The sequence below is a fragment of the Cajanus cajan genome, chromosome 8 (genome assembly GCF_000230855.2).
Source record: "Cajanus cajan strain Asha chromosome 8, NIPB_CcT2T_4, whole genome shotgun sequence".
In the NCBI taxonomy this organism is placed as follows: Eukaryota; Viridiplantae; Streptophyta; class Magnoliopsida; order Fabales; family Fabaceae; genus Cajanus; species Cajanus cajan.
The window spans coordinates 52065547-52079353 of NC_138524.1; the positions used below are offsets into that span (position 1 = coordinate 52065547).

Consider the following 13807-nt stretch of genomic DNA (forward strand, 5'->3'; position numbering starts at 1 on the left):
GTTTTTTCCTCCCGATCAATATGAGCACGATCAGGCCATGGAAGACTCGGATCAAAGCAAACCTCCAGATTCGGCACAGTTAAGTCGACAGCCTCAGATAGGGTCAGCTCATCAGAGATTGTGCAGAGACACTTCTTTCTACAGGGGAAAGATTTTTTGCCACGGCTTCGGAATCAGCATCGCCGGTTAACATCATTGGTTTCAGCTTCAACTTCAGCAGTCGACATTCCCCTAGAAGACTTAGACTACGTCAGAACGATTAGACCTTGGCAGAACAAAAAGTCGAAGCGTCCCAATAGGATGCATAGCGGCTGAAGGAGTTGGATTGGTTGACATGGGGCTAGATGATATAGCCAGTGTTCCGTGAGGGACCAAAGGGTATTAGATATGTAACGTAACATCCAAAGGGTATGATTTTGTAACTGTTCTGTGCGTTCTCAAGGGGAGATCTTGAATTTCATAAGAGAAGAAAAGAAAGTTGCCTAGTTATGATGAAAGCTATGCTAAAAGGCTACCCGAGTTCAAAGGTTTAGTTGCGTTCCCTGTCTTCATTGAGATTTTTTTGGTGTTCAGTGTACCTGAGTACAAGATCGAAAAGAATGAATGCATTTCAAGTGAGATGTCCAAGAGAAAAGGAACGACGGGAAGAAGCGACGAGAACATAAAAATCATGAATGAAAGAGCGTGACGAGACTTTCTCAATTCGAGATGTTAGAAGGTGCAAAATCAATGGGTGCCGGAGCTGCTACAATTGCTTCAGTGGGATCTGCTGTAGGTATTGGAAACGTCTTTAGTTCATTAATTCATTCCGTGGCAAGAAATCCATCATTGGAAAAATAGTTATTCGGATATGCAATCCTGGGCTTTGCTCTAACCGAGGCTATTGCCTTGTTCGCATTAATGATGGCCTTTTTGATTCTATTTGTTTTCTAAGTTTCTCCTTTTGAAAGGTGTAGTCTCTCCTACCTGAGGAAGAGGCCCCCAGAAATGGGGGAAAGAAGAGTGGGTATGCGGGCATATTTTAGATGATATCGGATCCCGGTAAATTCTTGTAGGACAGATCTCAACAGACTCTGTGAATGAAACTACGTCTTTAGCCTTAAATGGGGGGCCACCACAACTCGTATCCAGCTAGATCTTTGAAGGTGCAAAATCAATAGATTCCGAGGTTGTTTTGAACACTGTAAAGGATCAAATAAATGTGCAGCTTATAACGTTATTCCGTGACTTTTATGGTGCAAATTATGTCTTACCAGAAGGGTTAAGCATCGAAAACGTTGGAGAGCATATCTACGGGACTTTAAACGATTTGCCAAGTTTACAAGATATTTTCTTGAATCTCTTAAATGAGGGGGTACAAAGCCCCCATTTCCTTAACGCAATTGAATTTATTCTAGATTTCGTGACATAAGACGAAATATTGCTACTAAGAACCTAACAGAACTTTTCACTTAGGTTTCACCTGGATTTTTATAATTGAACAAAAGCGAGTTGAAGGAGCGATAGTCTATGAAAGCAGATAAAAGGCTAGTCCCATGGACGGGGGAAAGGCAAAAGCCTTATTAAGTTAAACGTTAAACTAGGATTAATCATAAAAGTTCTCTATGGCCGGTTGGAGATACGGAATGGGGGAAGCGAGAAGGAATGAAATTCGCCATCCGTTGACTAGCCAACCAGAAATACATTTATAATATAAAGAAAGAAGCCAATCTCGACAAAAAAGACAAACAACTAGGTGATTCAAGTCGCTTTCTAGGGTAGATCCGCAAAAACCTTTCTTCTTGAAAAGACTGCTTGACTTGCTTTCCTTGGCCTAAAGGTAGTTAGTGCATTGATGCAGAGAAGTTGGAATATAGTCAGTGTGCCACGAGTGACTCCTTGTGCACTGTCGATCAGGGTTATTTTCACCATGAAAGAGATTAGAAAGCGAGTGAAAGTCACCCTAACCTAGAACGAAGACTCGGAGCAAGCATTCGAAAATATAAGATAGCACCATCTCTTCGCACTATGAGAGTAGCTTCCCAGCCTAACTGAGCAGTCTCTCGGCGGATAGTCACCTTTCCGAAATGGGTATCTTAAAACCATTGATTCAATTGCATCACAGTTGATTCTCGAACAAGAACAACGCTTAGGTATTCAGTACGACCGCTTATTCCAGCAAGAACGGTAACATATGAAATAGCTAACAGGGCATTTTCTGCACCAGCTCATTCCCTTCCCCTTGATCGGATTAACTGTCCGTGGGATATCTTCCTTATCCTTCCTTTGCCTTTTCTCATGTGCGCTAGTGATGGTGCCTTACTAGAGGAACGTTTAGTGAGAATTGACCCTCTCCCTCTACCTCTGTCACTTCTTGTGGCACTATCAAGCGATAAGGACAAATGTTTTCCCCTGGGTCAGGGGGTCTTCCAACTGTAACTGGTGTTTTACTCCAAAGATAAAAGAACCTAACTCTTGGGCCTGTGCAGACTCTTGGCGAGGCTGTTCCAAGTGTGTAGGCCCCACATGTTGCTCATCTCCCCCTGTTGGTGGTCTTATAGTAGCAATGGACGTAGAAGGAATTCTTTGCATGGCTTTTAACGTTTGCATGAGAAGGTTCAATAACAACATTCACCTTAGTGGGACCCCCCAACACCATCTTTCCTTAGTAAATACTAGATGGATTCCCTATTGCTATGCTAGCTTCCTTGGGAATACTACCTTGCACTGGTTTAGGCGGCCTTTTTAGAGGCAACAGTTGACTTCCCCTTATTGTGGTCCCTCGAATATTCTACTGCATTGTTACCTTCCACAGAATTCGCAGGAAGCCCCAATAGCCTATCCTCTTTCTAGCTTGAGATGTAAAAGTCATTCTTGTCCGTTCTGTCTTTCTCTGAGAGTGAGGGTAGTAGGTGTAGAAGCAGTCTTGTAGCCTTTAGTCGGCTAAGAGCCATTTAGGTATCGTGCTAGTAAGGTAAGAGCAGCTGTCGATTCTGGTAGCATTCCAAGTCTTGGATTGGTCCATTCGTTAAGCATTGGAATCGCTTTGCCCGCTATTCCTTCTCTTTCTATCTATCGTTTATCTTTTTCTTTTTAGCGAGTGAAGTTCCTCTCCTTTTAGATGTGCATTCCCGATCTTCTTTCCTGCAGGCATGGAAATCAAACTGGAATGAGACCTTCCTTTCTGTCGACATTCTTTTCCATTCAATCTATCTTCCCATCTTGCATCAGTCTCTGACTCACCCTTCCACTAAACCGAGTAATCTTTCCTTATATTCTTCTAGCTCTTTGAAGACTAGAATCTATTTGATGTTCCAACCCCCGTTCTTTTAACTGCCGCGGTCGCAGTCGAATGCCATTCATAGAATCTATTGGAAATGAATTGAAACTAAGCTGTGACGACTATGAGCCACACCATCCGTAGGCATGTTCGGGGAGTAGCCTGCTAAAGCATACACTTCTAGTCCTCTTGTTAAAAAATTGAGACAGTTAAATTTGAGAAAAACAACTGAGACGATTTTTTTTAAGAAAAAAACTTCAAATAACCATGTAAGTAAGAAATTGGCAAAAAAAAAGAGGTGCAACACGAGAACTTCCCAGGAGGTCACCCATCCTAGTACTACTCTCGCCCAAGCACGCATGACTGCGGAGTTTTGATGGGATCCGGTGCATTAGTGCTGGTATGATCGCAGCTGACAAGTATTACGCAAAATATTAGTATATGATGTTGTAAGGAAAAATATTAGCCTTAAAATTTGAATTTTTCTCTATCTCGTGAAAAAATTTGAGTTCAATCTGAGATAGTTTGAAAATTTGACAAAAGTACCCCTGTTAAAAAATTGAGACAGTTAAATTTGACAAAAACAATCGACACGATTTTTTTTTAAGAAAAGAACTTCAAATAACAACATAAGTAAGAAATCGGCAAAAAAAAAGAGGTGCAACACGAGGACTTCCCAAGAGGTCACGCATCCTAGTACTACTCTTGCCCAAGCACGCTAAACAACGGAGTTCTTATGGGATCTTGTGCATTAGTGCTAGTACGATCGCACCTAACAAGTATTACGCAAAATATTACTATATGAAGTTGTAAGGAAAAATATTAGCCTTAAAATTTGAATTTTTCTCTATCTCGTGAAAAAATTTGAGTTCAATCCGAGATAGTTTGAATATTTGACAAAAGTACCCCTGTTAAAAAATTGAGACAGTTAAATTTGACAAAAACAACCGAGACAATTTTTTTCAAGAAAAAAACTTCAAATAACCATGTAAGTAAGAAATCGACAAAAAAAAAGAGGTGCAACATGAGGACTTCCCAGGTGGACACCATCCTAGTGCTACTCTCGCCCAAGCATGCTTAACTGCAGGGTTCTGATTGGATCCGGTGCATTAGTGCTGGTATGATCGCACCTGACAAGTATTAGGCAAAATATTAGAATATGCAGTTGTAAGGAAAAGTATTAGCCTTAAAATTTGAATTTTTCTCTATGTCGTGAAAATTTTTTAGTTCAATCCGAGATAGTTTAAAAATTTGACAAAAGTACCCCTGTTAAAAAATTGAGACAGTTAAATTTGACAAAAACAACTGAGACGATTTTTTTTAAGGAAAAAACTTCAAATAACCACGTAAGTAAGAAATCGGCAAAAAAAAAGAGGTGCAACACGAGGACTTCCCAAGAGGTGGACACCATCCTAGTGCTACTCTCGCCCAAGCACGCTTAACTGCGGAGTTTTTATGGGATCCGATGCATTAGTGCTGGTATGATCGCACCAGACAAGTATTACGCAAAATATTAGTATAAGCGGTTGTAAGGAAAAATATTAGCCTTAAAATTTGAATTTTTCTCTATCTCGTGAAAAAATTTGAGTTCAGTCCGAGATAGTTTGAAAATTTGACAAAAGTACCCCTGTTAAAAAATTGAGACAATTAAATTTGACAAAAAAAATCGAGACGATTTTTTTAAGAAAAAAACTTCAAATAACTACGTAAGTAAGAAATCGGCAAAAAAGAGAGGTGCAACACGAGGACTTCCTTGGAGGTCACCCATCCTAGTACTACTCTTGCCCAAGCACGCTTAACTGCCGAGTTCTAATGGGATCCGGTGCATTAGTGCTGGTATGATCGCACCTGACAAGTATTACGCAAAATATTAGTATATGCTGTTGTAAGGAAAAATATTAGCCTTAAAATTTAAATTTTTCTCTATCTCGTGAAAAAATTTGAGTTCAATCCGAGATAATGTGAAAATTTGACAAACGTAGCCCTGTTAAAAAATTGAGACAGTTAAATTTGACAAAAACAATTGAGACGATTTGTTTTAAGAAAAAAACTACAAATAACAATGTAAGTAACAACTCGGCAAAAAAAAGAGGTGCAACACGAGGACTTCCCAGGAGGTCACCCATCCTAGTACTACTCTCGCCCAAGCACGCTTAACTGCCGAGTTCTGATGGGATCCAGTGCATTAGTGCTGGTATGAACGCAGCTGACAAGTATTGTGCAAAATATTAGTATATCAAGTTGTAAGGAAAATATTAGCCTTAAAATTTGAATTTTTCTCTATCTCTTGAAAAAATTTTGAGTTCAATTCGAGATAGTTTGAAAATTTGATAAAGGTACCCCTGTTAAAAAATTGAGACAGTTAAATTTGAGAAAAACAATCGAGACGATTTTTTTTTAAAAAAATAACTTCAAATAACCACGTAAGTAAGAAATTGACAAAAAAAAAGAGGTGCAATACGAGGACTTCCCAGGAGGTCACCCATCCTAGTACTACTCTCGCCCAAGCACGCTGAACAACGGAGTTCTTATGGGATCTGGTGAATTAGTGCTGGTATGATCGCACCTGACAAGTATTACGCAAAATATTACTATATGAAGTTGTAAGGAAAAATATTACCCTTAAAATTTGAATTTTTCTCTATCTCGTGAAAAAATTTGAGTTCAATCCGAGATAGTTTGAAAATTTTGTTGAGCTGAGGAGAGCTTGAAGCTTAAAGGAGTTTTGATGATCACAACTCAAGTGTACAACAACAACTTGGAAGCACATGTACAAACAACAACTTGGAAGCACAAAAACAAAGTCAGAGAAAAGTCAAGAAAATACTATGTAATAAAGTTTAGAAATTAAATTGTTTTGAATGAGTTTTTATGTTGTGTGTGCTTAGTATGCTTTGTGCATAAGCAAATTCTATATCTAAACTAAGTAGAGAGTATATGATGATGAATTAAGAAGATCAGAAACTTATTTTGAGGTATAAAATGAAGTTTTAAAAACTAACTCAAAATAATCGATTATCATTAAATATAATCAATTATTCCAGCAACAGGAAAAATGGGATGCCTTGCTGCAATAATCGATTATTTGCCAAAATAATCGATTATCCCAGAAATGACTCTCTGGAATAATCGATTATCCAGCAAAATAATCAATTATATTGTTCTTGGTTGGTTTCCAGAAAACCTGAAGAACAAAATAATCGATTATTCTTTAAAATAATCGATTATCTGCGTCTGAGACTTTTATAAATAGCTTGAACTTTTTGAAACTTCAGACATTGAGTTAGAACAGATAATCAAACTGAGAAAAGCGTTTTGTGGAGTCTTTGTGACCATCTTGGAGAGTTTTCGTTGTGAAATCCAAGAGTGAAAATGTTTGTGAAAAACTTTGTTTGAAGATCATCATCATCATATTCTTGAAAGGGGAAGATAAAGATTTGTTTCTGAATTCCAGGTGAATTTGTCCCTTTATTCTTTGTGAATCTTTGTAAAATCTTGAGAAGGGTTTCTCAAGTGGTAAGATTTCTTGTAGTGGGTTTCTACAAGGGGTGCTTTCTTGGGGTCAAGAAAGTGGTTATCTTTAGTGTTGAAGTATATGCATGTGTGTGTGCTTGTAAACCTTCTTGCTTAAGATAATGGAACAAATCTTAATCAGGTGTTGATTAAGGACTGGATGTAGGTCACATGTGGAGTGGCTGAACCAGTATAAAAGACTTGTGCAATCTTCTTCTACCTTATCTTTTACTTTGAGTAATTGCTTGATTAAACATTAAAGAAGATAATTCTTGATTAACATGTGTGTGTGAATATTGATGGTTTAATCTGAATTAAAGCATTGTATTGGAACCTCATTGTTTTATAATCAAGAAAGCATATTGCATTCATACTCTCATAACAAGTCTTTAAAGGAGCTTCATTTGAAAATTCAGTCTTAGAAAAGTTTAAGTGAAATAAAGATCCTATATACTCTGAAAATTTTTAAAAGGTCATAGAATTCAATTCACCCCCCCTCTTGGATTGTGTCATTCTTTTCTAACAAATTTGACAAAAGTACCCTTGTTAAAAAATTGAGACAGTTAAATTTGACAAAAACAACCGAGACTATTTTTTTATGAAAAAAATTTCAAGTAACCACGTAAGTAAGAAATCGGCAAAAAAAGAGAGGTGCAACACGAGGACTTGCCGGGAGGTCACCCATCCTAGTACTACTCTCGCCCAAGCACGCTTAACTATGGAGTCCTGATGGGATCCGGTGCATTAGTGCTGGTATGATCGCACCTGACAAGTATTATGCAAAATATTAGTATATGCGGTTGTAAGGAAAAATACTAGGCTTAAAATTTGAATTTTTAAGGCTAAAATTTGAGTTCAATCCGAGATAGTTTGAAAATTTAACAAAAGTACCCCCGTTAAAAAATTGAGACAGTTAAATTTGACAAAAACAACCGAGACTATTTTTTTTATGAAATTTTTTTTAAATAACCACATAAGTAAGAAATCGGCAAAAAAAAAGAGGTGCAACACGAGGACTTCCCGGGAGGTCACCCATCCTAGTACTACTCTCACCCAAGCACGCTTAACTGCACTGTTCTGATGGGATCTGATGCATTAGTGCTGGTATGATCGCACCTAACAAGTATTACGCAAAATTTTAGTATATGCGGTTGTAAGGAAAAATATTAGGCTTAAAATTTGAATTTTTAAGGTTAAAATTTGAGTTCAATCCGCGATAGTTTGAAAATTTGACAAAAGTACCCCTATTAAAATATTGAGACAGTTAAATTTGACAAAAACAACCGAGATGATTTTTTTTAAGAAAAAAACTTCAAATAACCACATAAGTAGGAAATCGGCAAAATAAAAGAGGTGCAACACGAGGACTTCCCAGAAGGTCACCCATCCTAGTACTACTCTCGACCAAGCACGCTTAGCTGCGGAGTTCTGATGGGATCCGATGCATTAGTGCTGGTATGATTGCACCTGACCAATATGATGGAGTAGTTCCTTCCATGGAAGATGACAATGGTTGAAAGGAGACTCCTAGCCCTTGATCTAGGTTCACCAAGGGGTAGACAAAGGAAGGTTTTTGTGGGACAAAAGGGTGATGGGCGTGAAAAGGAGGTGTTGGGCGGAAGTGATTATGGAGTGGTGTTTGGTGCTCACAAGGTTGGCTCACTCCAAGTGTAGGTGGAGGCCAATCTAGGGTTTCACTCTCCAAGGGTGGAGAATGAAGGTGGCTAGCCGAAACTAACCTAGTGACTAAGGATAGGATTTGAGGCAAAGAAATGCTCTCTCAAATTCATATAATCCAAAGTATTTACATGATGCATAGCCTAGGGTATTTATAGGAGAGGAGACATCTAGGGTTGCATTTGGAGTAGGCAAATGCATTCCAAATGAAATGCAAATGAACCCTAGATGCAACTTGGTGGCCAAGGATGGAATCTTTGGGTTTAGATTGGCTATATCTAGGTGCATGATAAGACCATGCAACCTTTGCCCTCCACTTGGGCCTAAGCCTTTCTAACACCAAAAATAGACTCAATAAGCACCAAAAATGCGTCATCCTCTAATTAACACCCTAGCCCAAAATTAAAAACCCTAATAATCTAGAGCACCCCATAATACAAGGGTAAAATGGGAAATACAAAAGAAAATAAATTCTAAGTCCTAAACACCCCAAAATACAAGGGTAAAATTGGAAATACAAGTAAAATAAATTCTATGACTAAAATACCCCAAAATACAAGGGTAAAATAGGAATAAAAATAAATGCTATAAAAACTTAGGAGCTAAGGCCCAAAAGTAGGCTTACTCCTCCTATGGTTTTTCAACACTAACCCATTCCTCTTGCCTCCTTCAATATATCACCTCTTGGTCTTCTTGGCCTTAGTGTTATTCCATCATTCCCTCCCTCTTGAAAAGGATTTGACCTCAAATCAAGAGGTTCTTCATGATGGGCCTCATGACCAACAAAAACATAAAAATAAGCATTAAAAGTGACAGTATATGATAGAAATGGGAAGTGTATCCAAAGAGGAGTTCCACTAAAAATGCTAAAAAGATTGTCTAAACTAAAAGGACTAGACTCTCTAATGCGAAAGATAGGATCCTCCCCATAGTGAAGTCTAGATGTATAACCAAAACCTAAAAAGGTAAAAAGACTAAAACTATAACACACTAATGCATTAGTCCTAAAAACTAAAATATCTTGTTGGAAGTGCCCAATGTAATGACCTAGGTATGTATTGGAAAATAAAGAAAACTTAACTAAAAAATTACCTAAACAACTTTGTATTGCATAATTTGTTAGATTCATATGAGAAAAAGGTGTTAATAGGAGTTTAGAAAACTCATATAATCTAAGTTTGTCTTGTAGGGAAGTATCCAAGTTAAGTTCAAATAAGTTTGAACTTCCCTCAAGATAAAAAATAGAAAATAGGACACCATGAGATGTATCCAACAAATCATACAAATCTAAAGTTGGGTGCTTTATGAAGGGAACTAAAGTGGAGAAAGTCTTAAAGAAGGAAGGCTTATCTTCCTTGGGCACCACCAAGGAAGTAGCACAAGAAGTGGGACTAAGTGAAGTCCACTTCTTCTTCACTAAATCTTGAAGTTGAGATTCTTTTTCTTTAAAAAGGATTTGTTTTTGAATCTCCACTTCATGACTAGTGGCAACGTGAGAGAAAGAGTTAAGGTCTTGATGAATGAAGAAAGTCTTTTTAAAATCATTTTCAATGGGAAAGTGACTCTCTTCAAGCATAAGCCCTTTGGAAGAAACATTATCCTCCTTACTCTTCTCTAAGAGTGTTGGTTGTTGTTTTTCATTTTCTAGCCACTCTTTAACCTTCTCTATACTTTTCTTTATTTTTTCTTTCTTTTCTATTTTCTTTTCTTTTTCTTTCCTTCTAAGTTCTTCCTCTCTTTTTGTATTTTCTTCCTCATGCATACTCCTAGGGACTCTAACTTCTTTTCCTATTTGAGATCTAGTTGGAACAATCCTAGGTTTGGATCCACTAGTTTCTCTCCTCTCAACTAATTTTGCAAGTAGTTGTTTTATTTCCTCATTATTTTTTTCAAACTCTTTTTCTTTTCTTCTCAATTCTTCCTCTCTTTTTATATTTTCCTCTTCTTTTTTTCTTAGGTACTCTTTGAGTTGCCTAATTTCATCCCTAACACTAGACCTAGTTCTACAAGAGTTATTATGACCATGGACACTAGAATGATCACTCATCTTTGATCCAAAAAAAGGTTTTCACAAAGTTGTTTTTCGAAAGGTTTGAAAAAATTTTCACAAAGAGTGAGTGATAAAAAGGTTTTCACAAAAGGTTTTCAAAGTGCAAGATAGGTAGAAAAGGCCTAAGTGTACAAAGTGAACTTTCAAAGGGAGGTGGACTACAAAAAATCACTTAATAACCAAGCCTTATCAAGTAAGAATCACTAAGCCTTTTCCACTTTTCTCACAAAACAAGTTGGCACAACAATAAGGTGTGTGTGTGCACGGACCCTTAGTAGGCAATAACAAGCCTTCTAAACGAAATTGGAGACAAAGATAAAAACCTAAACAATTATACTACCAAAAGCTTTAAAACATGCAAAAGGAAATCACTTAAAACATATTCTAGTCGAGGTCCTAGGTGAAGGTTTTCAAATCACCTTCAACTACACGAAGCTAAACCAAAATGAAGAGGTTTAAGAATGGCCAATTACAAACCAAAAAGAAAGAAACCACGGCCAAGAATACAAGAGGCCGAAAAGAAAAAATCAAGCAAAAATTATGAAAGACAAAAGTTTGGGTCTTCAACTCCTCCACTTGGGTTCCTTCACAAAGAGCAAACTTGTTAGTCCTCTCCAAGTGTTTAAACACTCTTTTTGTGTGGTTGAAATCCCTCCAAAGGCTAGGTCACTCCTCCACTCAAATCCACCAAAAGTTTGCTAGTTTGCTAGATAGGTTCTTCACCTACATTCAAAATGAAACCAACCCAAAGAGCAAGAGTCCAAGAAATAAAAACTGAAAAAGCACAATTAGGAAAGGCTAAACTCAGAGAGAATTGATTGAGACAAAACAAAAGAGGCCAAAGAAAAGACAAACTAAAATTAAGACACAATTAAAAAGGAAGCACACAAAAGAGTAATCCTAGAATGACACTAGAATGGGTTAGTGTTTAGTCCACTTGGTTAAGTCTTTTAATTGATTCGTTCCAGCCACCTTTAAGGTCTCAAAATAGGTCAATAATGGTCTTAAGTACAACTCCAAAAAGCATAGGTATTGGTCCAAGTCCACAAGTCTAGCAACAAGTCCTTTTTGGTCAATTTTTTTTTTCTACTTTCACGTCAATTTTTTTTTTATACTTTGGGTCCAATTTCTTTTCTTTAATGTTCAGCCCATTTGTTGCTTAGGTTTTGCACTTGTGGGTGGGAAGAAATTAGGTCAAATTTAGGAGAAGGAGATGAGGACAAGTGGTGGTTTCTTAGAGGTTTTTAGGGTATCTTTTGAGTGGAATTAGATTTGTACTATCTAGTACAAGTTGTTTTGTACAAATTTTCCAGCACACCTCTTAGATTCTTTTAGGGTTATTAAGCATCAAATAAAGACCATAACAAGTGGAATGCAAGGGAAAAGTGGGCAGCAATTTTTATGCATGTGCAAGGAAGCATTTTACACATGGAAACTCAAAAATTCAAGGAACATGCTAGGACTAAGTAGCATACATGAATGACTCCTAGAATGGTAGCTATATGTCACGCCCACTATATCATGCAATATGGTATATTTTTTGTTCATGTATTCATGCAAAGTGTTTGGCATACATACATGGAATTTTTTTGACAAAATATAGGAAACAAAACTTTGACAAAACTTAAAAGATTCAAAAATCAAAAAGTATATTCATATGAGACTTAAACCTAAAAATGAAAAAGCATGGCAACACCTAATAATGGAAACCTAAAATGGCAAGGAAGGCTCACAAGGAACAAGGTGTGAACCCAAAACTATTCGGCCACACAAGAGAAGACAAGGAGAAGAAAATGACCGAATAGAAAAAGACAACCAAGAAGACAAGAAAGACAAGATATTACCCTTGATGAACCTTGGCTCTAGATACCACTTGATGGAGTAGTTCCTTCCATGGAAGATGACAATGGTTTAAAGGAGACTCCTTGCCCTTGATCTAGGTTCACCAAGGGGTAGACAAAGGAAGGTTTTTGTGGGACAAAAGGGAGATGGGCGTGAAAAGGAGGTGTTGGGCGGAAGTGATTATGGAGTGGTGTTTGGTGCTCACAAGGTTGGCTCACTCCAAGTGTAGGTGGAGGCCAATCTAGGGTTTCACTCTCCAAGGGTGGAGAATGAAGGTGGCTAGCCGAAACTAACCTAGTGACTAAGGATAGGATTTGAGGCAAAGAAATGCTTTCTCAAATTCATATAATCCAAAGTATTTACATGATGCATAGCCTAGGGTATTTATAGGAGGGGAGACATCTAGGGTTGCATTTGGAGTAGGCAAATGCATTTCAAATGAAATGCAAATGAACCCTAGATGCAACTTGGTGGCCAAGGATGGAATCTTTGGGTTTAGATTGGCTATATCTAGGTGCATGATAAGACCATGCAACCTTTGCCCTCCACTTGGGCCTAAGCCTTTCTAACACCAAAAATAGACCCAATAAGCACCAAAAATGCGTCATCCTCTAATTAACACCCTAGCCCAAAATTAAAAACCCTAATAATCTAGAGCACCCCATAATACAAGGGTAAAATGAGAAATACAAAAGAAAATAAATTCTAAGTCCTAAACACCCCAAAATACAAGGGTAAAATAGGAATAAAAATAAATGCTATAAAAACTTAGGAGCTAAGGCCCAAAAGTAGGTTTACTCCTCCTATGGTCTTTCAACACTAACCCATTCCTCTTGCCTCCTTCAATATATCACCTCTTGGTCTTCTTGGCCTTAGTGTTATTCCATCACAGTATTACGCAAAGTTTTAGTATATGCGGTTGTAAGGAAAATATTAGCCTTAAAATTTGAAATTTTAAGGCTAAAATTTGAGTTCAATCCGAGATAGTTTGAAAATTTGACAAAAGTACCCCTATTAAAAAATTGAGACAATTAAATTTGACAAAAACAACCGAGACGATTTTTTTTTAAGAAAAAAACTTCAAATAACCACGTAAGTAAGAAATCGGCAAAAAAAAAGGTGCAACACGAGGACTTCCCAGGAGGTCTCCCATGCTAGTACTACTCTCGCCCAAGCACGCTTAACTGCAGAGTTCTGATGGGATCCGGGGCATTAGTGTTGGTATGATCGCACCTAACAAGTATTGCACAAAATATTCCCTAAGTCATGGTGGGAGAGAAACAGGGTCGAGTAGAGACATCTCTTCTACAACTACAGTCAACAGGGAAGGATTGCTGAGGAAATGCTTTAGACGGTGGCCATTAACTTTGAAGCTCTATGGATTCACTTTTGATCTTAACTGTGCCATAAGGAAAAACGTTAGTTACAACAAAAGGTCCAATCCACTTAGAAGGTAACTTACCACC

The 13807-nt window shown here is 37.6% G+C and overlaps 1 protein-coding gene, 8 non-coding genes and 3 pseudogenes across 9 annotated transcripts; 1 reads left to right on the forward strand and 11 right to left on the reverse strand.

Annotated features, from left to right (window-relative positions):
- The first annotated feature begins 678 nt into the window (after window positions 1-678).
- Window positions 679-1452, forward strand: LOC145950642 (ATP synthase subunit C family protein). Its single transcript, XM_083061981.1, is given in 1 exon segment — window positions 679-1452. A coding segment is annotated over 1 exon segment (225 nt). The 5' UTR covers window positions 679-708; the 3' UTR covers window positions 934-1452.
- Window positions 1453-3554: 2102 nt separating this feature from the next.
- Window positions 3555-3673, reverse strand: LOC145951485 (5S ribosomal RNA). Its single transcript, XR_014429283.1, has one exon. It is a non-coding gene; the product is annotated as a 5S ribosomal RNA (ribosomal RNA).
- A 241-nt stretch (window positions 3674-3914) lies between these two features.
- On the reverse strand, window positions 3915-4033 carry LOC145951523 (uncharacterized; annotated as a pseudogene).
- A 240-nt stretch (window positions 4034-4273) lies between these two features.
- LOC145951526 (uncharacterized) lies at window positions 4274-4391 on the reverse strand (annotated as a pseudogene).
- A 240-nt stretch (window positions 4392-4631) lies between these two features.
- Window positions 4632-4752, reverse strand: LOC145951522 (uncharacterized; annotated as a pseudogene).
- A 238-nt stretch (window positions 4753-4990) lies between these two features.
- On the reverse strand, window positions 4991-5109 carry LOC145951483 (5S ribosomal RNA). Its single transcript, XR_014429281.1, has one exon. It is a non-coding gene; the product is annotated as a 5S ribosomal RNA (ribosomal RNA).
- Window positions 5110-5348: 239 nt separating this feature from the next.
- On the reverse strand, window positions 5349-5467 carry LOC145951473 (5S ribosomal RNA). The gene has a single exon (XR_014429271.1). It is a non-coding gene; the product is annotated as a 5S ribosomal RNA (ribosomal RNA).
- Window positions 5468-5708: 241 nt separating this feature from the next.
- On the reverse strand, window positions 5709-5827 carry LOC145951488 (5S ribosomal RNA). Its single transcript, XR_014429286.1, has one exon. It is a non-coding gene; the product is annotated as a 5S ribosomal RNA (ribosomal RNA).
- A 1593-nt stretch (window positions 5828-7420) lies between these two features.
- On the reverse strand, window positions 7421-7539 carry LOC145951475 (5S ribosomal RNA). The gene has a single exon (XR_014429273.1). It is a non-coding gene; the product is annotated as a 5S ribosomal RNA (ribosomal RNA).
- Window positions 7540-7771: 232 nt separating this feature from the next.
- On the reverse strand, window positions 7772-7890 carry LOC145951510 (5S ribosomal RNA). Its single transcript, XR_014429307.1, has one exon. It is a non-coding gene; the product is annotated as a 5S ribosomal RNA (ribosomal RNA).
- Window positions 7891-8122: 232 nt separating this feature from the next.
- LOC145951456 (5S ribosomal RNA) lies at window positions 8123-8241 on the reverse strand. Its single transcript, XR_014429254.1, has one exon. It is a non-coding gene; the product is annotated as a 5S ribosomal RNA (ribosomal RNA).
- A 5216-nt stretch (window positions 8242-13457) lies between these two features.
- LOC114915454 (5S ribosomal RNA) lies at window positions 13458-13576 on the reverse strand. Its single transcript, XR_003803499.2, has one exon. It is a non-coding gene; the product is annotated as a 5S ribosomal RNA (ribosomal RNA).
- Between the last annotated feature and the right edge of the window lie 231 nt (window positions 13577-13807).